Raw genomic sequence first — 20620 nt, forward strand, 5'->3', positions numbered from 1 at the left:
TCTCCTCGGAGCCCAGCATACACGCCCGACCATTCACCTCCCACCCCTCTCTGCGCTCAGTAGGTGACCTGGCCTCAAAGAGCACTGAGAGAGAGGAACCAGCCTCACAGGAAATTCTCCCTCCTCACCACCTAACAGGGGCCACACCTTCCCCTGGCCATCCTCCCTTCCTCTGCTCCTGCCAACGACAGTGTCTCCTCATGCAATCTTCACCGCATCCCTCTCACTCCTCCAAGTTGGGCTGAGCGTTTCCTGCATCCTTGGTTTCTCCCTCTTTGCTGGATCACCCCCGTCATTGTACAAACAGCCCTGGTAACCTCCTGTCTTACAAAGAGCTCTTCACTCACGCTCCAACACCCTCCAACACCGACATCATTCTCTGCTCCCTTTCACGGCACGACTTTGGGGATGAGACATCTCTACTCACCAGCCCCAGTCCTCACCTCTCCCTCTCTCCTCAACCCTTCTTCACCTGGCTGCCAGCCTCACTCAGCTAAAACCGCTCCTCCATGACTCCGCCCAGGACTCCTGGGCCTCTAGCCATCAGCTCTTCTCTGTTCCTCTTACTGGATCTCTCAGCAGCACCTGACAAAGTGAACCACTTCCTGCTACAGAAAACTTTCTCTCCCTCAGCTTCTCCTCCCTTACATCCTGCTTCACAGATTGCTCCTTCTCTGTCCTTCTTGGCTGGCTCTCTCTCTGATATTTAATTTCTAACTGTAGGAGTGCCCCAGGGCTCAAGCCTATAACCATTTGACACACCACATTTTACTTACTCCTCTCTTCTTGCTAAAATATAAGTCTATTCCCACTTTGAAAGACTTTGGAATAATCTTAATCTCTCCCCAAGTTTGCAAGCACAGTACAAAGGCCTTTTGTTTTTTATGAACAGTTTGAGGGTATATTGCCAACATCGTGCCCAGTGGCCCTGAATCTTTCCGTGTGGTATTCCCACATAACCTCAAAGCACCATCCAACTCCAGAAGCTGACACTGATGCATTCCTGCCACCTGATCTTCAGATCCATCAATTTCATCACTGCCCCCAGAAGGCCTTCATAATAAAAAGAGAATTCAGAATCACGTGTTGTATTTGCTTGTCATGTTTTCTTAGTTTCCCTCAATTGGCTAATTCTCCAGGTTTCTTTTTCTTGACTATGTCTTTAACATTTTGAAGACCACAGACCAGTTATGCTGTGACGCGTCCTAAGGCTTTTCTGCTGTTTCTTGGTTGGATTGGGTCATGCATCCTTGGCAGGAATACACAGAAGTGAGGCTGGGCTCTTCTCATGGCATCCTCTGGGTGGCATGCAGTTTGAAAGGGTCTATTACTGATGACGTTCACCTCGGTCACTTGATTGAGATGACGTCTGCAGGTCACCTCCACTGCAGAGTATTTGGGAGGGGAAGGTGCTTTGAGACTGTAACGCATCAAATTTTCAACTTATGCATTTATTTATTGTGTCAGTATGGACCCGTGGCTTCCTGTTTATTCAGATTGTAATGGGTTATAATCCATGACTACCACATATTTTGATGTTAACATTGTCCCTGATTTGGCCAGTAGACCCTGCAAGCTGGCTTCTGTGTCATTTTGACGTGTCCTCATCATTTTTTGAGCACTTCCTTGTTTTCTGCCACAGATGTTCTAAGGCTCACCTTGTTCTTTCCCTCCTTCAGCCCTGGAATCAGCCGTTTCTCCAAAGAGCCCAATTCCTCAGAATGGAGAATTGTATTTAAAAGCCAAGATCTGGGCACTAGAGTGCCACTGTTCCCAGGCCCCATCAATGGATGGAGCTAGGGCATCAATCTATTTACACAACATTTACCCCTCTATCTGTCTCCTGATATTGAATTCACATCAACTCCTCCACTTGCACTCCCACACCACAGGTGAGGCTAGTGTTCTCCTTTGCCATGTTGGCAACTCCCTTCTCCAACAGTGAGAAACCTGGCACCCACTGTCCTTGAGCTGTATCCTTCGCACATGTATGTGCTGATGAACTGGCCTGATGTAACCAGTCTCCCAACACGGACACACCATGGAGTAGATGCTCTCCACTCAGGCTCTGACACCCTTCTTGGGCTACCCTCCCCCACATCTGACACCCTCTTTACCGTGTCACATCTCTGACACACCATGCTGGGCCACCGTCCTGATAGCAAGGAGGGCAGAAATTTGTTACTCTTGTTTACACCCACATTCCAGACACCTAGACAGTGCCTGGAACATGAGACTCGCTCTATAAATATCAGTTGGTGGAGTGAACCTCTTTCTGATTATTTTGTATACTCCCCCATGTTGAGCATTCTGGTTTTTTTCTTACTTTTCAAGCCCACATGATTCCAGCAGAGCAGCTTCTGGGGTTCCCAGGGTCAGGTCTCAAGTCCACGTGACTGTAGTGCATGGACCAGCCATGGGAGGGCAGCAGAGGGCCCCAACACTGGGGCAGCCCTGGCTTCCAGAGTCGGGGACCATTCTGATGTGAATAAACCCAGGAAGAATATGGGTTTATTCATAGCAGCATCTCCAGAGATGTACAAAGAATGGGTCAAGGCAGGGGAGAGAGACTTGAAGAGTGACAGCTTAGATACAACCAGAGAGTAGCAAAAGTTGGCTGAAGAGGGAAAGCAATGTTGTGGGAGATTTTGCTTAGTGTTTTTGATAAACATCATTTCTTACCTATACCTGTTATACTACTACAATCAAGTTCCCAAACCAAATTTCGACTCTTACTCTGGGGATGGAATACAAATATCAGTGTTTGATCATTTGTAAAGGAAACTCAATTCCTATGTTGCTTAGTTTCACCCAGGATGTTCTCTGAAATGCAGAACGATATTCCAGATGAGGACTGAGCTCTTCAGGCGGCACTCAACGTAAGGAAGCCCTGAGCACATTTCTTGCACTTCTATTCATCGGACTCATTCAAAAACTGTTTTCTTGCAAGTTGCTAAAGGGAATTACTAAAAATGGTAATCAGGAGTGATAATGTCATTCACAGATGTTTTTCAATTAAATCCATGTCTATTATGCAAATTAACTTTTAAAATCATTTTTAATTTTAGCAAGCTTATAAATTCTCAATGTTTAGAGTCAGATGGTCTTTGAAGGTTTGTCATGAAAGCCGTACCTCCCTGATTCTCCCCCTTCGCGTGCACCCCCTCTCTACTCTTCATGTTGATATTTTTCCATTTACTTCCATGTCTTTAAGTATTAGGCTTATATTGCTCCTTCTTGAGTTTTCCCCTTTGGGATACTGACTTCCCCCTATCTTCTCCCCCGTCTCCATCACACACAGCACCCTTCCTCAAAGCCCATTCTTCCAATGTAACTGTATTATTTTTGGTTAGATCAATACTGAGTATCTACGTAGCCAGAAACACAATTACTTTCTTCTGAGACTGTATTTTCCCTAGAGCTAATAACTGCATGATTCTCAGATGCGCTTGGTTTCCCGCGTACCCATGGTTAGTTCAACCCTCTAACTCCAGGTCTCATATTGAAATCTCCTCTCCAGGCTTCAGATGCAGCTGCAGTCGCGTCCGTTTCATCCTTCTACAGCAGCGATCCTCCGAGAGGTCTGACCAGGTCTATGCCTAACACGCACGCCGCTACCGTTCCGGGCTCCCGCTTCAGCGTCATCGTGGGATTCTCTTCTCTTCCCTCCATATTTGATATTTAGGGGTTTCCTGGATTTCACAGCTTCCCCCTTCCTGGTTTATTCCCTCATTTTGGCGGACCACACCTGCCCCATCTTCCTGAGCAAGGGCGCAGGAGAGGCACTGTTCTGCGGACCAGCCCGTCTGACGCGGGCTCTACTCTGCTCGCACTCGGGTGAACGTCGGCTCGTGTGGAGGATAAGCAGGGACTCACTTCCCTCCTGCATTTTGAAGGGGTCCATCCCACGGCCCGCCCGGGACGCCCACCCGACCCCACCGCCCTCGCGGGAGCCCCTCCGCGGCGCTGGGGCCGGCAGCGGCCCGACGGCCTGAGGGCGCCCGGGTCGGGGGCTCGGCCTCTCCGGAAGCCCGCGCGGGGTCAGCCACGTCCTGCCGGGCGCGGCGGTTTCATCACCTTGACTTCAGACTCTGCGCGCCAAGCGGCGACGACGTCCCGACTCCCACAGCAGACAGCCAAGAGGCCCGGCCGGCGAGCGCCCGCCAGCAGACGCGCTTCCCCCCGACCCGGCGATCCGCTTCGCCAGCCCGCCGCGAGGCAGCGTGCGCGTGCGCGGCATGCCAGCGCTCTCTGCGCCTGCGCAGCGCTCGGCCCCGCCCACCTCCGCCCCGCCCTCCGCGGGGCCGACTTCCGGGCGCGGGCCGACTTCCGGGACGCTGCTGCGCGCTGCCCGCTCGTCCGCCGCCGCACGCCGGCGCCTGGGCCCGCGGAGGAGCGGGGTCTGAGGGCGGCGGCTCCGCCGGCCCGGCTCTTTCCCTGGCGGCGGCGGCTTCTTCCGGGGGACAATATGTTCAAGAGAATGGCCGAATTTGGGCCTGACTCCGGCGGGAGAGTGAAGGTCGGTGCCCGGCCGCGTGTCCCCCGCGCCGTCCCCTCGGCCCCGGGCACCAGTGCGGGGACGCCGGGGGGCGACCCGGGCCCGAGGTCCCTCGGCGAGAGCAGGCCCTCCTCCTGCCGTCCCCTCCACGGCGGCGTCCCCGCGGCCTCAGGCGACCGGGACCCGGGGCGGGCGCGTCCGGAAGACCCGCCCGAGCGCAGGTGCGCGGAGCCCGGCGCGACTGCCGGCGGGGCACGCTCGGGCCGCGTCCCTCTGCCCCCGCGTCGCCGCGTCCCGCACGGGCGTCCTGACCGCGGGAGCGGTCGCCTTCGCCCCTCCGCGGTTTCACCGGTCGCAGGAGGCTTCGCTCTGAAAAGGAGTCGCCCGCGTTTGCACCGATGTCGTGGGTCCGCGGGGTGTTTTCGGGTCGCATCCGCGTCCCGTCGTGTTTGCGTAGTTGTCATCACACCGTGCACGCGGCCGTCGTGCGCAGCGTGTTTCTGTCCCACGCGCAGTGGGCGTGCGCCGGAGCCCCGAGGGCTGCTGCACGGAGGGGAGGGGAGAGCCGGCGAGCTCGTGGTCCCGGAGCCTCGTCCGCACGTCCATTGCCCGGGCTTCGGGGGGTTCTGGGCTGGCGGGGGACTTACCAACGGGCTGAAACGAGAGGTTGGGAGAGACTGCGGGATGCGCCCTCCCTGTAGTCGTGCCGGGCCCCGGGAGCGTGTGAGCCTCCGTGCACGGTGATGGAGCGGGTTCAGTCTGCAGGCTTCTGGTGCTCCCCCCAGGAACGGTGTGCGTGCGGCTGACGGCCGGGGCTGCGGGAGCGTGTGAGCCTCCGTGCACGGTGATGGAGCGGGTTCAGTCTGCAGGCTTCTGGTGCTCCCCCCAGGAACGGTGTGCGTGCGGCTGACGGCCGGGGCTGCGGGAGCGTGTGAGCCTCCGTGCACGGTGATGGAGCGGGTTCAGTCTGCAGGCTTCTGGTGCTCCCCCCAGGAACGGTGTGCGTGCGTCCGTGCGACTGACGGCTGGGGCTGCGGGAGCGTGTGAGCCTCCGTGCACGGTGATGGAGCGGGTTCAGTCTGCAGGCTTCTGGTGCTCCCGCCGGAAACGGTGTGCGTGCGTCCGTGCGGCTGACGGCTGGGGCTGCCGGAGCGTGTGAGCCTCCGTGCCCTGTGATGGAGCGGGTTGAGTCTGCAGGCTTCTGGTGCTCCCCCCAGGAACGGTGTGCGTGCGTCCGTGCGGCTGACGGCTGGGGCTCCGGGAGCGTGTGAGCCTCCGTGCAAGGTGATTGAGCGGGTTGAGTCTGCAGGCTTCTGGTGCTCCCCCCAGGAACGGTGTGCGTGCGTCCGTGCGGCTGACGGCTGGGGCTCCGGGAGCGTGTGAGCCTCCGTGCAAGGTGATTGAGCGGGTTGAGTCTGCAGGCTTCTGGTGCTCCCCCCAGGAACGGTGTGCATGCGTCCGTGCGGCTGACGGCCGGGGCCACCGCCTCCTCGCTGGCGCTCATGGCTCTTGCCCGCAAGAGAACCAAACTGTAGGTTATTAGACAGTTTGCTGTTACATAAAACAAGCTTTCAGAACTCTCATTCTGTTTATTTGGGTAATGATACAGTATTAACTGGTATTTAAATTATTTTTCCTTTAGGGGGTTACTATTGTTAAACCAATAGTTTATGGTAATGTTGCTCGGTATTTTGGAAAGAAAAGAGAAGAAGACGGGCACACCCATCAGTGGACAGTGTATGTAAAGCCCTACAGAAACGAGGTAGGTGCTTGTTTTTTCTATAACTTCTTTTGAAGCTACAGTTTGTTTTGCTTGAAAATAAGTTGTGATTTGTGTGTGTGTGTGTGAGGAAGATCGTCGCTGAGCTAACATCCATGCCCATCTTCCTCTATTTTGTGTGGGACCCTGCCAAAGCATGGCTTGAGGAGCAGTGCTAGGTCCGCCCCCAGGATCCCAACCTGCAAACCCTGGGCCACCGAAATGGGAGCACACAAATTTAACCACTATGCCACCAGCTGGCCCCATGCAATTTTTTTTTTATAGTAACTTTCCCATTATAAAATTAGCCCACTGTAGAAATGTTACCAAAAAATTGAAATAATAAAGTAAGGGCTGTCATCTTCATATAATTCTTAATAGAAATCAATTTTCCAGAAATGTTTTCTAATTAAAATTAAGTGACAGTGACAAAAACTATGCTGTAGGCTCGGTTCTCATCCCAACACCATTTCTTAAACTAGCATGGGATTCTAATCAGGTGTTGTAGGAATAAGCAGCTCGTGCTTTGTAAGTGATAATGGGTGATAAGACCACTAGGGGGTGTGAGAGAGAACTCTGCTGTGTCCTCTGCCTGGTGGTAATTGTATTTTAGGGCTGAAGCTCCAGTGCCTGGAACACAGCCAGCACATAGTAGGTATTCAACAGATGTTTATCGAATGAATACACATTATATTTTAAATCCTTCAAAGTCCACCCAAAAACTTGTATATAATTGCTCATAGTGGCATTATTCATAATAGCCAAAAAGGGGGAAACAACTCAAATATCTGTCATCTAATGAGTAGATAAATAAAATGTGGTGTATCCATACAATGGAATGTTGTTAGGCAATAAAAGAAATAAAGTACTGATACATTCTACTACCACATAGATGAAACTTGGAAACATGCTAAGTGAAAGAAGCCAGACACAAAAGGCCACATACTGTGTTATTCCATTGTGTTTTTTTTTTTTTTTTTTGAGGAAGATTTGCCCTGAGCTAACATCTGTTGTCAATCTTTCTCTTTTTGCTGAGGAAAATTAGCCCTGAACTAACACCTGTGCCAATCTTCCTCTGTTTCATGTGTGGGTCACTGCCACAGCATGGCCACCGACGAGTGGTGTAGGTCTGCGCCTGGGAACCAAACCTGGCTGCCAAAGTGGAGCATGCCAAACTTAACCACTAGGCCACAGGGCCAGCCCTTCCATTTTTACAGAATGTCCAGAATAGGCAAATCCATAGACATAGGAAAGAGGTTAGTGGTTGCCAGTGGGTGGGAGGAAGAGGGATTCGGGAGTGAGTGCTAATGGGTGTGGGGTTCTTTTTGTCTGGTAAAAACGTTCTAAAATTGATTGTGGTGATGGTTGTACAACGCTTTGAATGTACTGAAAACCATTGAGTGGTTCACTTCCGATGGGTAGGTTGTGTGGTAGGTGAATTATGTCTCAAGCTGTCACTAAAAGGAAAAAGCCCTCAGTGGCTCCCTCCTGCCTCTCGGTCAACTTGAGCTCTGGTGTTGAGCAGCCCTGCTGCAGACTTCCCCTGCCCTGTCTGCAGCCCGCTCCCTTGTCTGGGTTCATCCCATCATTTTCTAGGCCCTGCGTCTTTCCAACACCTAATTACTCTTAAACCTCTTCACTCATTCCTCCCCACCCACTCCATTCCTGCTGTTCCCTTAGTTCTCAGTTTGTGTCATTTTCTTTAGAAATACTGTCTTGCTCACCCAAGACTGTCAGGCAGCCCTCCTATGGACTTGTACCTAACGCCCTCGTAACAGATTACATAGAAATGCTGGTCTTCTCGACTGCCTCCTCCACACTGAGATCTGGAGGGCAAGACCCCGTTGTTGACCATTATAGCATCTGCTCCCCAATTTTGCTAGTCACTCATTTGCAGGAAAAAAAGAGTGAAAGTATCCCAAAAGAGTCTTCAAAAATGCTTATGAAGATCTGCCTCAGGAAAAGCGTTGGCAGTATACTGTTCAGTTATGAAAGCAGATAATAATATATCACTACAGGATGGTCCCAATTTTTAAAATATAGGTATATATTTAGATAATAAGCACATAAAAATTCCTGAAAGCAAATAAAAAGATTAATAAACATTACTATTGAGTATGACTTACTGTTTTGCATTTTCCTCTTTTTCTATAATGAGTTATTTTTTAAGGGCCGCCTTTACCAGAAGAGGCTCTTTATGTGCCAGAACCGATGCACGTGCGCCTGTGCTTCAACAGAGTTTAAGGAAAGGAGCAGCTTTATATCCAACAGCTTGGGCTTGCTTAGTTTAGTTGGCCTTAGCTTTATCAGACTTTGTTCTTTGAAGTTGATTAGGTCTTAGATTTGCTTTGGTTTCTATGGTTATTTCTATAAAAATATTGAAAGGGTAATATTGTTTTTATGGAAAAATCAAAATTGATTTAGAGTATTGTGTTTAGAGATGTATAAAAACAGGATTTGCAAAACACATCGGGGACATATATTCCTATATATGAATTATGAAAGAATTCATGGGCCTCCTTTGTTTAAAGTAAGAAACAAACCTCCCACGTATAATTCATGTTTTTTAGAAAAGTGTATTCCATAAAATTTAAGGGAAAGTGTATTTAATTAGGTACATATGCTCAGTGTATTTCCCTCCTACTTTTTCTATGTGGATGGCAGAACTAATTAAACCTCTGTATTCTAGGATATGTCAGCATATGTGAAGAAAATCCAATTTAAATTACATGAAAGCTATGGTAATCCTTTAAGAGGTACAGTACAGTTTTTTGATTCATAACATACAAATTTTCAACAGGGAACTGAATCAGTAATTTACAACTTATAGTTGTTTTTCTCTCTCTCTTCAGTTGTTACTAAGCCTCCATATGAAATTACTGAAACAGGATGGGGTGAATTCGAAATAATCATCAAAATATTTTTCATTGATCCTAATGAAAGACCTGTGAGTAATGTTAATTTTTGCACCTATGAAGTGGGTTTGTTAGTAATTGTGAAACTGTAGCCATACTTACTGAGTCGCTCGCTGTGTGCTGACGTTTTCGTGAGATGTCCTGGATGTACGCTGGGGCCTGGGGCCTCTTGCTGTGAGTTAAAGTTTTCCATTTTTAAGTGAAGTGCCTTTCAAAACTCTTTTATTTTTCAAGTATAGAAAGAAGGGGTATAATGTGAACATTTGTTGGAAAGAAACCTTGGAAAGCATATGATTACTAGAGCAAAAAAGCTTAAAATTCGTTAGTATCATTTGGTTATTAGTGACAAACAGGTTGAGTCATAGGCTGTCTGAAATGGGGGTATTCAGTTTTTTATAGTTGGAAGCCTTAGAAACACGCTTCTTGCTTTTTCAAGCTGCCATGAGTACTAGCAGCTCTACTTAATATCCTCCTCTGTGGCTTGATTGTGTGAAAACTCCCTCAAACCTTGCACTTTGATCCGTCAGCAGCTTTGTGAGGTTGGTGATGTCGTTTTAGAGATGAGGATCCTAAAGTTCAGGGATCAAGCGCTGCTCAGAAACAGTTGTGGCAGAGCTAGTTTTTGAACCCAAGTACTGCATTCACGCCTCAAACTCTCTCCGTTACTCTTTCTTTTGACTAAAACCACTAAGCCTTTTTTATTTTTGAACACATGGGGTCACAACTCAGTGTGGCTCTCCCACGTCTGTGTGACTGGGGCGTGACTCCGGCTTCAGGCCCGTAACGTTCATCATGGTTAGTTTTCGTTAGACTCAGCCCGTTCCCTTAGTTCCCTTAGCACCAAATATTTGCACTTTAATTATCAGATTGTGTTTTTAAAACTGTGTGTGTGCTTTTACAGGAGTTGAACATCACCTGGGCCAGTGAATCAGAGAATTAGTTCCTAAATGGCTGCACCAGAAACGCCTGAGGTGTTTTTTTAAAAATTCAAACTGCCCCCGCCTGCGCCTGACTCAGTGGGTGTGGAGGGGCCGGCACCCAGGTGATCTCAGTGCCCGGGGATGCTCTTCCCACGTAGGAATTCCTTTCCGCAGGCTCTCTAGTGAGAATCCAGTTTGGGCTTGCCTGTCTCCAGTGTGGAGAACATTGACTTGTGTCATCCTCTTCAGGTGTGAGGTAGTTCTTGTTTTAAGAAAGCCCTACTTTATGCTAGGCTTCCTTGAACTTTTGACTGGTAACTGTTCCTACATTAGTTTTCTTTTCTCCTGAAGAAACATCCATAGCTCATTTACACATTTTCCATGTGGTAAGGTTTCCAGATCTCCTACCATTCTTGTCCTTCTGGAATACTCTCACAGACATTATATTCTATTTGGCAAGAAATTATTAAATATCGATTATTTGCAAGACACTGTTCAAGGGTTAGGATACAAAGATGAGACCCTGCTCTTATTCTTTTTTTTGAGGAAGATTGGCCCTGAGCTAACATCTGTGCCCATCTTCCTCCGTTTTATATGTGGGATGCCTACCACAGCATGCCCTGATGACCAATGCTTAGGTCTGTGCCCAGGATCCAAACTGGTGAACCCCAGGCCACCGAAGCAGAGCAGGTGAAGTTAACTGCTGTGCCACCAGACTGGCCCCCCTGCTCTTATCCTTAATGAGAATAATCTATTGGGGAGAATAGGGCACAGGATTCAGCAGATGTTGTGGGGGGAGAAGTCGGTAATGTTACTAGAGCAGAAGCTCTTTTTAGCTTTGTGAGATTGCTTTGGGTTCATTTTTATTTTGAGAATGTGCTGCCTTACCTGTCTGTTACCTCCTCTGTTCCCTGCCTCACCCTCAGCTGGAAAATACACCTGTGAAAGAAATGACTGTGTTGTGTAAGCTCACTAAGAGACAGCTCTGCACGTCCTCTCTTGGAAGAGAGGCAGTGTGGTCATTTGCGCTACTCTGATTGACTCATTGAGTAGGTTTCCATGTGGACCTACATAGGCTTCAATTTTATTCCCTAAAAGGTGTTATGATGTTCTTCTGGTGTGGTGAAACCATTATACTTGTTCAGTAGTTGGCTCTTACAGAAAATAGGTCATATGAAGGTTTAATTAAACGATGGCATATGATGCATGCTCCGTATAATGATTTTAGCTAACTTTTTGGAAAATTCTCTGAGGCCTCTGAATTGTTTTCTGCAGCTTCACTGTAAACTCTGACGTTTGCCAGCTAGGTTTTATTTTGCTCGAGTAATCACACATTGTGCCTCAAAGCTTTTTCTTTGATGTCTTACTGCACCTGTGTTTGAGTATTTTGAAGACATGTTGCTCTTGCCAAAGTGAATTATCACTAACTTTTTATTACTTATGTGATAACCTTAAAGATCAGCACAGAAACTATCTGCCTTCACTGAGCATTTTAGTATTGGTCATTCCTTTTGAAGTATCAGAGATCTTTTTTTCCCCAGAGTAAATTTGTAAACTTTAATCTTCACAGAATAACTGTCACAGTTATTCGAATTTCACTTGTGTGAGTAAAAGAACTCATGCCTTAGTGATTTAATTTCCATAGCTCTCTCTTGTGTTACAGTTATGCATAGTCACTCTCTGGAGATGCTATAGCAGACCCTAACTTACGCCCTTCAGAGCATTCCTGTTAAGCAGATGTAGATGGATGCTGTGATACCTAATGGGGAAATGACAGTACAGAGAGTTTGGGCAATTTGTCACAGTAAGTGGTAGTTGAGACAAGCTCCTGAATTTGATGTTTTTGCTACTTCCAGCCTCTAAGTCACTTACAGAAATGACAGTGTCTCACAGTGATGATGAAAACCATTCACAGATGTGACGTCTGTTTTTGTTTCATAGGTAACCCTGTACCATTTATTAAAGCTGTTTCAGTCAGACACCAATGCAATGCTGGGAAAAAAGACAGTGGTTTCAGAGTTCTATGATGAAATGGTAAGAAGATTTTATAGTGAGTGAGTTTTAAAAGCATTTTAAGTTGTATAACTTCAACATTATTGGGCTTTTTTCCATTCTATCCCATTAGATATTTCAAGACCCAACAGCAATGATGCAACAATTATTAACAACATCTCGTCAGCTAACATTAGGAGCCTATAAGCATGAAACAGAATGTGAGTATCAAGAATTCCTAATTAATCCTGAAAAATAATGTATTCTGTAATGGTGAAAGGATTGTGTGATTAGTGACTATTAAATTTTTTCTTATGTTTTATATTTATATGTGTAGATATGTCAATTTTTTGGGACTTAAACAACCAAATATGTATTACCATAGAACATATAAGAGGGATATTTTAAATTGCTCCCAGAGCAGCCTACTTTTAAATGATAAAAGGCAGCCTCTCACATTCTCTGAAATATTTTCTGTCTTTTTTTCCCTAGGTACATTTAAGCATAACTTTTTGTTAATCTTGCTTAACCTGTCACTCAGTTATTTTCTGTTTACTAGTTTTTACTAACAAAATCTGTGTGAAGAACCTTGAGAATATAATTAAACTTTTGTTTACTGTGAACTAGTTTATCTCCTTTTTTAAAAACCTGTGTCATTCTACATAGTTTCAGATTAATGCTGGGATGGTGAATACCAGTTGGTAATCAGTCATGGTATGTCTTCCCTCAGCATCCACCCCCTCCATCACTCCATGCAGCTACTGCCAGTCATTTGCAGTTGGCACTCAAAACGAAACCTGTTTGCCATCATTCGTTCAGTTCTTCCTTTGATCTTTCATTCATTTGCTTACAGTGTATACTGAGCACCAGTTCTATGCCAGGCATTGTTCTAGGTTGTCCTAAAGCCAGGTGAAGAAAGCGTATCCAGAAATAGTCATTAGCTGTGTGCAATACTGTTGATAGGTCTGGTAAGATGAGAGCCAAGAAATGGAGTATAGCAAGGGGGAGGTCCTTGAGGACCTGAGCAGGAACAGTTGAAGGAGAACAGTAAGGACAGGAGATGGTTGAAGTGGGTCAGGAGAGAAGGAGGTGAGGGGAATTGGAGACAGTGCTGTGGACAACCCTGTCGTAGAGCTGGGCTGTAAGGGAAGCGGTGATCCTTCAAGTAGCAGAAGCGGGATCTGGGGTCAAGAGGGTAGTGTTTTCCAGGGGAAATGAACCAGTATATTTGTCGGCTGAAAGAAGTGAGCAGTAGAAGAAGGGGAGGAGGGGTGAGACTAGGGGAGAGGAGGTGCTGTTTCCCCATCAGTGGCTCTAGCAGGGTTGTGTTTATATTTTCATGAAACTCATCATGGGGAGTTAAAACACTGGAATACAAATGATGCTTTCACCACTTGGTAGTCATTTAAAATGTAAAATCACACTCATTTAAAACCTTGATGCTTCGCTTTCTACATCTGCAGAAATATTTACCTGGCCTACTTTGTTATGAACATAAAACAAAGATATGTGTATGATCACTTTGAAAAGGTAAAAGCACTACTAATATACTATTTTAATTTGTTATTAGTCATTTCCTCTCCATTATAGATCTTTATCCTGTACCATGAAATACGCCCAATTCATAGAGGAAACTTGTCTTTGAAAATTCAAGTGCCCACATTTTTGTGTTTTCAACAAAACTAGTATCATTAATTCATTTGTATATAATAAGTAGGTACAAATAATTTGTTTTATAGAAAGGCACTTCTATACATTTACTTGGATGTGTTAAAGCTTATGTAAGAAGCTGTATAACCTTGGGAAGTTTTTATCAGTAAATTACATGTTTTGTGTTATCTTCAGTTTATTTTCTTAACAGTATCAAATCAATAAGGAAGAAAAAGATAATTTCTTAAATGTTATTGGCACAATTGATAAGCTTTTGGGAGGAAAACTTAATTTAGATCATTGTTTCATAGGATTTACCAAAATAAATTCCAGTTTAATTAAAGATAGTTCAGTGTTTTTTTAAAGTCATTCAGCGTGTTTACAGTATTAGAGGAAGGACTGTCCTGGCTAGGGAAGACTTTCTAAGTTTGAGATATTAGAAGAAATCACTTTATAAGAAAGACAAACTCGATTTTGTAAAAAATGTTTAACTTATGCGTTTCAGAAGGGCAAAGAAGAAAAATTTGTTGAAAATATGACAGAGGACTAATACCTTAAAAACTCTAAAATAGATAAATAAAAAAGAAAAAATTTAAACTTCAATTGATAAATGGACAAAAGACATCGACAGATGAAAGAGGAAATGACTGGTAAATAAAATAGGAAAATATTTGGCCCTTCTACGAATTGAAAAAATGCAAACCAAACAATTATGGGTGGTTGTATTTGTGTCAAATTAACAAAAGGAACCTTTACTAGTTGTACCTTTTAAGGGTGTGGTGAACCCTGCATTTTCATGAATTGTTTGAGTATAAATTGCTTTAGCCTTTTAAAGAGCAATTTGGGGATATTAATCAAAGGCCTAGAAGAGATATGTACACTTTTACCAACTTGAGGGTCTTATACTCAATATTTGGGTAATAATAAAATATTACTTAGATTTATGGAGTGCTTACTGTTTGTACTCTTCGAAATCTGTACCTCTGTAAACTCATTTAGATCTAGAATAACTTGATTAGGTAACCCATGTAGAAAAGGAAACTGAGGCACAGGGAGGTCAAGAAACTTGCCCAAGCTAACACAGCTAGTTAGTGTTGGAGCCAGGACTTGATCCCAGGCAGTCCTTAGAACTTAGACTCTAAAAACTTAGTAATATTTTTAGGTAGAGTAATATTCGGATAGAAGTTGCTCATTATGATGCATATTAAAAGTTTTTAAAGCTGTTTATAGTAGTAAACTGGAAGTTTACTTAAGCCCTAATGATCTAGCTTTTAATAGTAATAATGGCTTCCACAAGGAATAATTAAATGATAGTGAAGACTAATGAGAACTTTCTGTGTACTCAGGTTTCTTCCCTTTTTGGGCGCCCCTAACAACCCTCGGAGGAAGGTGCTGCTGTTAGCCCAGTGTGCGAGTAACCACCCTGGGGCAGAGAGAGGTTTGATAACTTGCCCAGATCACCCAGCAGAGCTGGGATGCAGACCCAGAGCCTGTGCCCGTAGCCATCCAGCCGTGCTGTGTGTGTGGAAGCCTCAGTCTGTGCTCCTAAGCAGTGAGTGATCCTGGATAGGTTTCCTCTAAATTGAGGCTTCCTTTGGAAATTAAGAACAGAAATTTTTCTTTTTTATGGAAGCATTTAATATATAGGAAGCAGAAAACTGGAACAAGCGACAAGAAATTTTAAAATATTTTCCTTCAGGATCTCACTGCTAATTAACCTAGGTCTTCTTCCAAATATATCATGCCCTTTGCAGTCTTATGATTTGTCAAAAATAAAGTATAATGACTAAATCAGACAAGAATCTACATCTAGAGTGAAGGCTGTCCTCTGACAGAGGAGTTAGATCAGGTCTCCCACCTCGATCTCAGACCGCCTGCTGCAGTCGTTAGGACTCCTTGCTGTTCCCAGGCCCTCCTGTGTCAGCTTCCTCTACCTGATTCCTTTCTCATTCTTTAAGACTCACTCAGATTTTACCACTACCAGGAAGCTCTCCTGGATACGCTTACACCCTTTCCCTCGGTGCGGATCCAGTCTGCTCTCTCAGCTCCTGTGACTACCCCATGGCGCTGTACTGCATTTTCCTCTCTTGTATCTCCTACCTCTGTGCCCCAGCATCTCACAGAGTGCCTGTCAGTCAGTGTGTGTTTTTAATTGATGTGGAGAGAGAGAGAGCAAGGGAATAAAACTTTCTGCATAGTAAAAAGCACTGTAAACAAAATCTAGAGACACACAGCCATGAATATTGTACTCATAATCACAAATGACTGGTTTCTTTAATTTATACAGAGCTCCTGCACATCAGTAAGAAAGGCCAGTAACTGAAAAGCTTGTGTGCAGCAAAGGAAGCCATCAGCAAAATGAAAAGGCAGCCTACCAAAAAGGAGAAATATCTGCAAATTATGTATCTGATAAGGGGTTGGTATCCAAAATATACAAAGAACACATATAGCCTAGTAGGGGAAAAAAGCAAACAGTTCAATTAAAAAACTGGCAAAAGATCTGAATAGACATTTTCCCAAAGAAGACACACACATGGTCAACAGGTACATGAAAAGGTGCTCAACGTCACTTAATCGTCAGGGAGATGCACATCGAAAGCACAATGAGAGATCCCCTCACACCTGTTAGAATGGCTGTTCTCAAAAAGACAAGAAATCGCAAGTGTTGGCAAGGATGTGGAGAAAAGGAAACTGTTGTGCAGTGTTGATGGGAATGTAAATTAGGGCAGCCAGTATGGAAAACAGTATGGAGGCTCCTCAAAAAATTAAAAATAGAACCACCATGTGATCCAGCAATTCCACTTCTAGGTATTTATCCAAAGAAAATGAAAACACTAATTCGAAAAGATACATGCACCCCCATGTTCATCGCAGCATTATTTAGAATAGCCGAGATACAAAAACAACCTAAGTGTCCATTGATGGATGAATGGATAAAGAAAGTGTGATGTGTGTATATATATATATATATATACACGCAATAAAATATTCCATCATAAAAAAAGAAGGAAATCTTGCCATTTGTGACAACATGGATGAACCTTGAGGGCATTATGCTAAGTGAAGTAAGTCAGAAAAAGACAAATATTGTATGATCTCACTTATAATGTAGAATCTTAAAAAACAAAAAACACCATGGGGCCAGCCCTGTGGCACAGCGGTTAAGTGCGCACGTTCCACTTTGGCCTGGGGTTTGCTGGTTCATATCCCGGGTGTGGACATGGCACTGCTTGGCAAGCCATGCTGTAGTAGGTGTCCCACATATAAAGTAGAGGAAGATGGGCATGGATGTTCGCTCAGGGCCAGTCTTCCTCAGCAAAAAGAGGAGGATTGGTGGCAGATGTTAGCTCAGGGCCACTCTTCCTCAGCAAAAAAATAGGAGGATTGGCAGCAGATGTTAGCTCAGGGCTAATCTTCCTTAAAAAAAAAAACACCAAACTCACAGATACAGAAAACAGATGGGGAAGTGAAATCCATGAAAGGGGGGCACAAGGACAAACTTCCAGTTATAAAATAAATGAGTCCTGGGGATGTAATGTACAGCTTGGCAACTATAGTTAATAATACTGCATTATATAGTTGAAGGTTGATAAGAGAGTAGATCTTAAATCTTCTCAGCACAAGAAAAAAATTTTTTAACTATGTATGGTGACAGATGTGACTAGACTTATGGTGGTGATCATTTTGCAAGATATGCAAACATTGAATCATTATGTTGTACACCTGAAACTAATATGTCAGTTATACCTCGATTTAAAAAAGGCCAATAACCTAACAGAAAAATCAGCAAAGGAAAAACAGACATTTCATAAAAAGGAAGGGAGAAATGTTTCCTAAACATATAAAAAGATCAGTCAGCCCCAGTAGTAAGAATAGAAATGCGAATTAAAGCTACTCTGAAATACCATTTTTCGCCTCAGGTTAACTAAGGCTCAAAAGCTGACACGACAGGGGCACCCACTGCTCGCAGGACTGTAGCAGCAGAGCCTGAGTCACCAGGCGCTCGTCCAGGATCACAAGGCCTAGATCCCTCGACCTAGCAATTCTGCGTGTCGGGATTTACCCTATGGATAGACTGAAATGATGGTGTGCAGCACACACGTCATAGCACTGTTCATAATAGAAGAAATGGAAAGACTCTGAACGGACATCGAGGGGACACTAGTGAATTACGGGGGTCTGTTCAGTGAGGTCCCTGCAGCCGTTAAAGCATGAGTCTGGGATGTGAGGAGCTTTCAGATAGAGTGAAGTGAACGGCCAGGTGCAGATCAACGAGTGTGGTGTGACACCACTTGTATTGGGTGAGGAGGAGAAGTAACGCCTAGGTGTGTGCTCGTCTGTGAACAGATTATTTCTGGCAAGATACCAAAGAAGCCTACTAATGATTCATTCTGGGTGGGGGGGCAGGGGCGGAAGGAGACATTTTTCATTATCTACACTTTCAGCCTTCTAATTTTGTGTCCTGTGTGTAGTACCTGTTTTCAAAAATAATTTTTAAAATGAAAGAAATTACACATAAAAATATGGATTGTTTTGGCAGTATAAAAATTTACCTGTTAGGAAATGTATCACAAAAAGAAAATCACCAGCAACAAGCAGAATAAGGAAACGTTACTGCATGTTTTTAATGTCTGGATGCTTCATATACATGACTTACTCCTCATAAATCCCCTGGGAAATACAGTTTTAACTGTGTCCTACAGAAAGAAGAGACCAAGGGAGGCTTAGAGGTACCAGCATCCAGCTAACAAGGGGCCAAAGGTGTATTTGCACCCAGGTCTCTCTGATATTAGAGGTTGGGTTTTCAGTGTTTTTTTCCCAAACCCTGCTGCTTCTAGTTAGTGATCATCTTGTTTTAGCAAAAGTACAACTGTGCTTTAATAGTCATCAGCAGCAGTTGCCTTAAGTGTCCACCAGATGGTAATGTTGCAGGAAAGTAGGCGTTTTTCTTTGTAAAACAAGTGGAATATTTAAATAGATGGTGTCCGTTTTTGCAGTAATGATATTTTCTTTAGTAATTTATGTAGGCCCCTAGAATGTTTTACATATCATTTAATGTTCCTCTGTCATAATAGTAATTAATATGGCTTTTTATGTACCAGACCAGTGTTCTAGATACTAAATAGGCATTAATTCACTTAAAATCTTCTCAACAAATAATGTTATGAGGTGTTTGGTCTTATAATCTCTTTTTCAGCAATGAGGAAGTGAGCATAGGGATAATAACTAACTTAGCGTGGCACGGCTGTTAGATGGTAGAGGTGGAATTCAAACCCAGACAGTTAGTGCTGTCTTTTTTGAAAAAAGGGATGGGTTTGTTTTGTCAGCGTGATTTTCATTACCTAAGTTTTACCTGTAAATAAATGTAAGAACACTGTATTTGGTTAGCTCTTCTTACTAGCTGGATGTCTCTTGGATTGTATGCCCCCGTATTTCCAAATTAATGTGTATATGCAGAAAAACAAGGACGTCATGTCTTAAAATCTTAAAATACTAGTGGGCAGAATTTCATTCTTAGTTGTAGACAACATCTGAGATCCTCTCTTGGGAGTTCAGACGTCCTTCCCTTCCGTGTTTAATGTTGTAGATCTTGAGTTGTCCATGCTTCATCATGGAAACACTGACTAGTAAATACCGTGTTTATTACTCAGTGCCATATCTTAGACTTGTGAGAAAAAAGAAATAATTTAATAAAAGTACATGTTTTCCTTAGTTGCAGAACTTGAAGTGAAAACCAGAGAAAAATTAGAAGCTGCGAAAAAAAAAACAAGCTTTGAAATTGCAGAGCTTAAGGAGAGATTAAAAGCAAGTCGAGAAACTATTAATTGTTTAAAAAATGAAATCAGGAAACTCGAAGAAGATGATCAGACAAAAGAGATATAAACCATTCTGAAGAGAACTTGAGAGGAAGCTGTACTGAGAGTGAGGGACTTGGAGAAGTGGACCGTGAATACTGCTCCTCAGGAACTGCGCCTACAGTTGTGACCACGGGCTGCTCATCAGAGGGGTCAAAGTATGTGTACTTTTCAAGCCATCTTTAATGTGAGACATATGTGGGTAATAAGAATGAATGCTGTATAGGCATTTTATCAGCCCATTTTAGGGTAATTCTATGATGTTAAGCACAACTTAAAAAATTTTTTATTGTATTTTATGTATAGCTTATCCTTTTTGACAGGCATCATAATTTGGTTATAAAGTATAACTTGTACAAATTTTATACTTCACTAGTAGTTAGAATTAGTGGTAAAATTAAAGTGTATATTTAATTTTGTAAGTTCTTATCTGTCCCCGTCCTAACCTTTGTGTCTGATATGCCCAGTGCCCTGTCGGTTTCAGTAAATGTAGCTTACGGATCCTCTCTCTGCCTCTTGCTGTGTTTCTTCCTCTGTGAAGCACCTGGAGCTCTCTCGTTACAGGTAACGTATCTCTGTGGTATTGTGACTACACGTCTCTGTTGGCGCTCGTAGCATACAGACGCTTGTGATGGCGAAGAGCTTAAGTATTTTTCTGCCTAACTACTTCAGTGTCATTCGTTTTCACATAGAAAAACATTTAGTCCCTCATGCATGTTCCAATGACACAGAGGAAGCAGCCGTGCATCGGCTTCACAACTGCCTTCTCCTCCTCAGCCTGACCTGTTCAAGCCCACGTGGTGAGCCCCTGCTTTTGGACTCAATCTAATTTGAACATTCAGTAGTAGTTGATCTTTAAGGCTGTGTTAGTGGAACCTCCTTGGCAGCTGAGGGACAATAATAGGTAGGAAAGCATTCTGGGAAAGGTGCAGCATTAACACGTACAAAGCTCGCAAAGGTGGCCCCCAGGCCGGACGCAGGGATTCTGTATGCTCTGTAGGCTCACAGCTAGCCACCCTTGCACTTGAAGA

General features: G+C 44.4%; 1 protein-coding gene and 2 long non-coding RNA genes across 8 annotated transcripts in view; 2 read left to right on the forward strand and 1 right to left on the reverse strand.

The window, feature by feature from the left end:
* LOC111774033 (uncharacterized) overlaps positions 1-4215 on the reverse strand; it is a 54180-nt gene extending 49965 nt beyond the window's left edge. For all 5 annotated transcript variants that reach the window (XR_011440193.1, XR_011440192.1, XR_011440194.1 and 2 more), the window contains exon 1: positions 4078-4215. This is a non-coding gene — a long non-coding RNA (uncharacterized lncRNA). The remainder of the gene's footprint in view (positions 1-4077) is intronic.
* A 43-nt stretch (positions 4216-4258) lies between these two features.
* On the forward strand, positions 4259-20095 carry YEATS4 (YEATS domain containing 4). 2 transcript variants are annotated; one of them, XM_023643986.2, is made up of 7 exons: positions 4259-4519; positions 6141-6260; positions 8947-9013; positions 9110-9204; positions 12034-12126; positions 12218-12305; positions 19448-20095. In XM_023643986.2, the coding sequence occupies exons 1-7, from the start codon at positions 4469-4471 to the stop codon at positions 19615-19617; spliced, it is 684 nt and encodes a 227-aa protein (XP_023499754.1). In that variant the 5' UTR covers positions 4259-4468; the 3' UTR covers positions 19618-20095. The 2 variants fall into 2 exon arrangements, with proteins under 2 accessions (XP_023499754.1, XP_023499755.1); XM_023643987.2 differs by lacking the exon at positions 19448-20095 and adding an exon at positions 12577-12707 and having other exon boundaries at positions 4307-4519.
* Positions 15163-16115, forward strand: LOC138924862 (uncharacterized). The gene is made up of 2 exons (XR_011440196.1): positions 15163-15286; positions 16022-16115. It is a non-coding gene; the product is annotated as an uncharacterized lncRNA (long non-coding RNA).
* Positions 20096-20620: the final 525 nt, after the last annotated feature.

The sequence above is a fragment of the Equus caballus genome, chromosome 6, assembly GCF_041296265.1.
Source record: "Equus caballus isolate H_3958 breed thoroughbred chromosome 6, TB-T2T, whole genome shotgun sequence".
NCBI classification, from domain to species: Eukaryota; Metazoa; Chordata; class Mammalia; order Perissodactyla; family Equidae; genus Equus; species Equus caballus.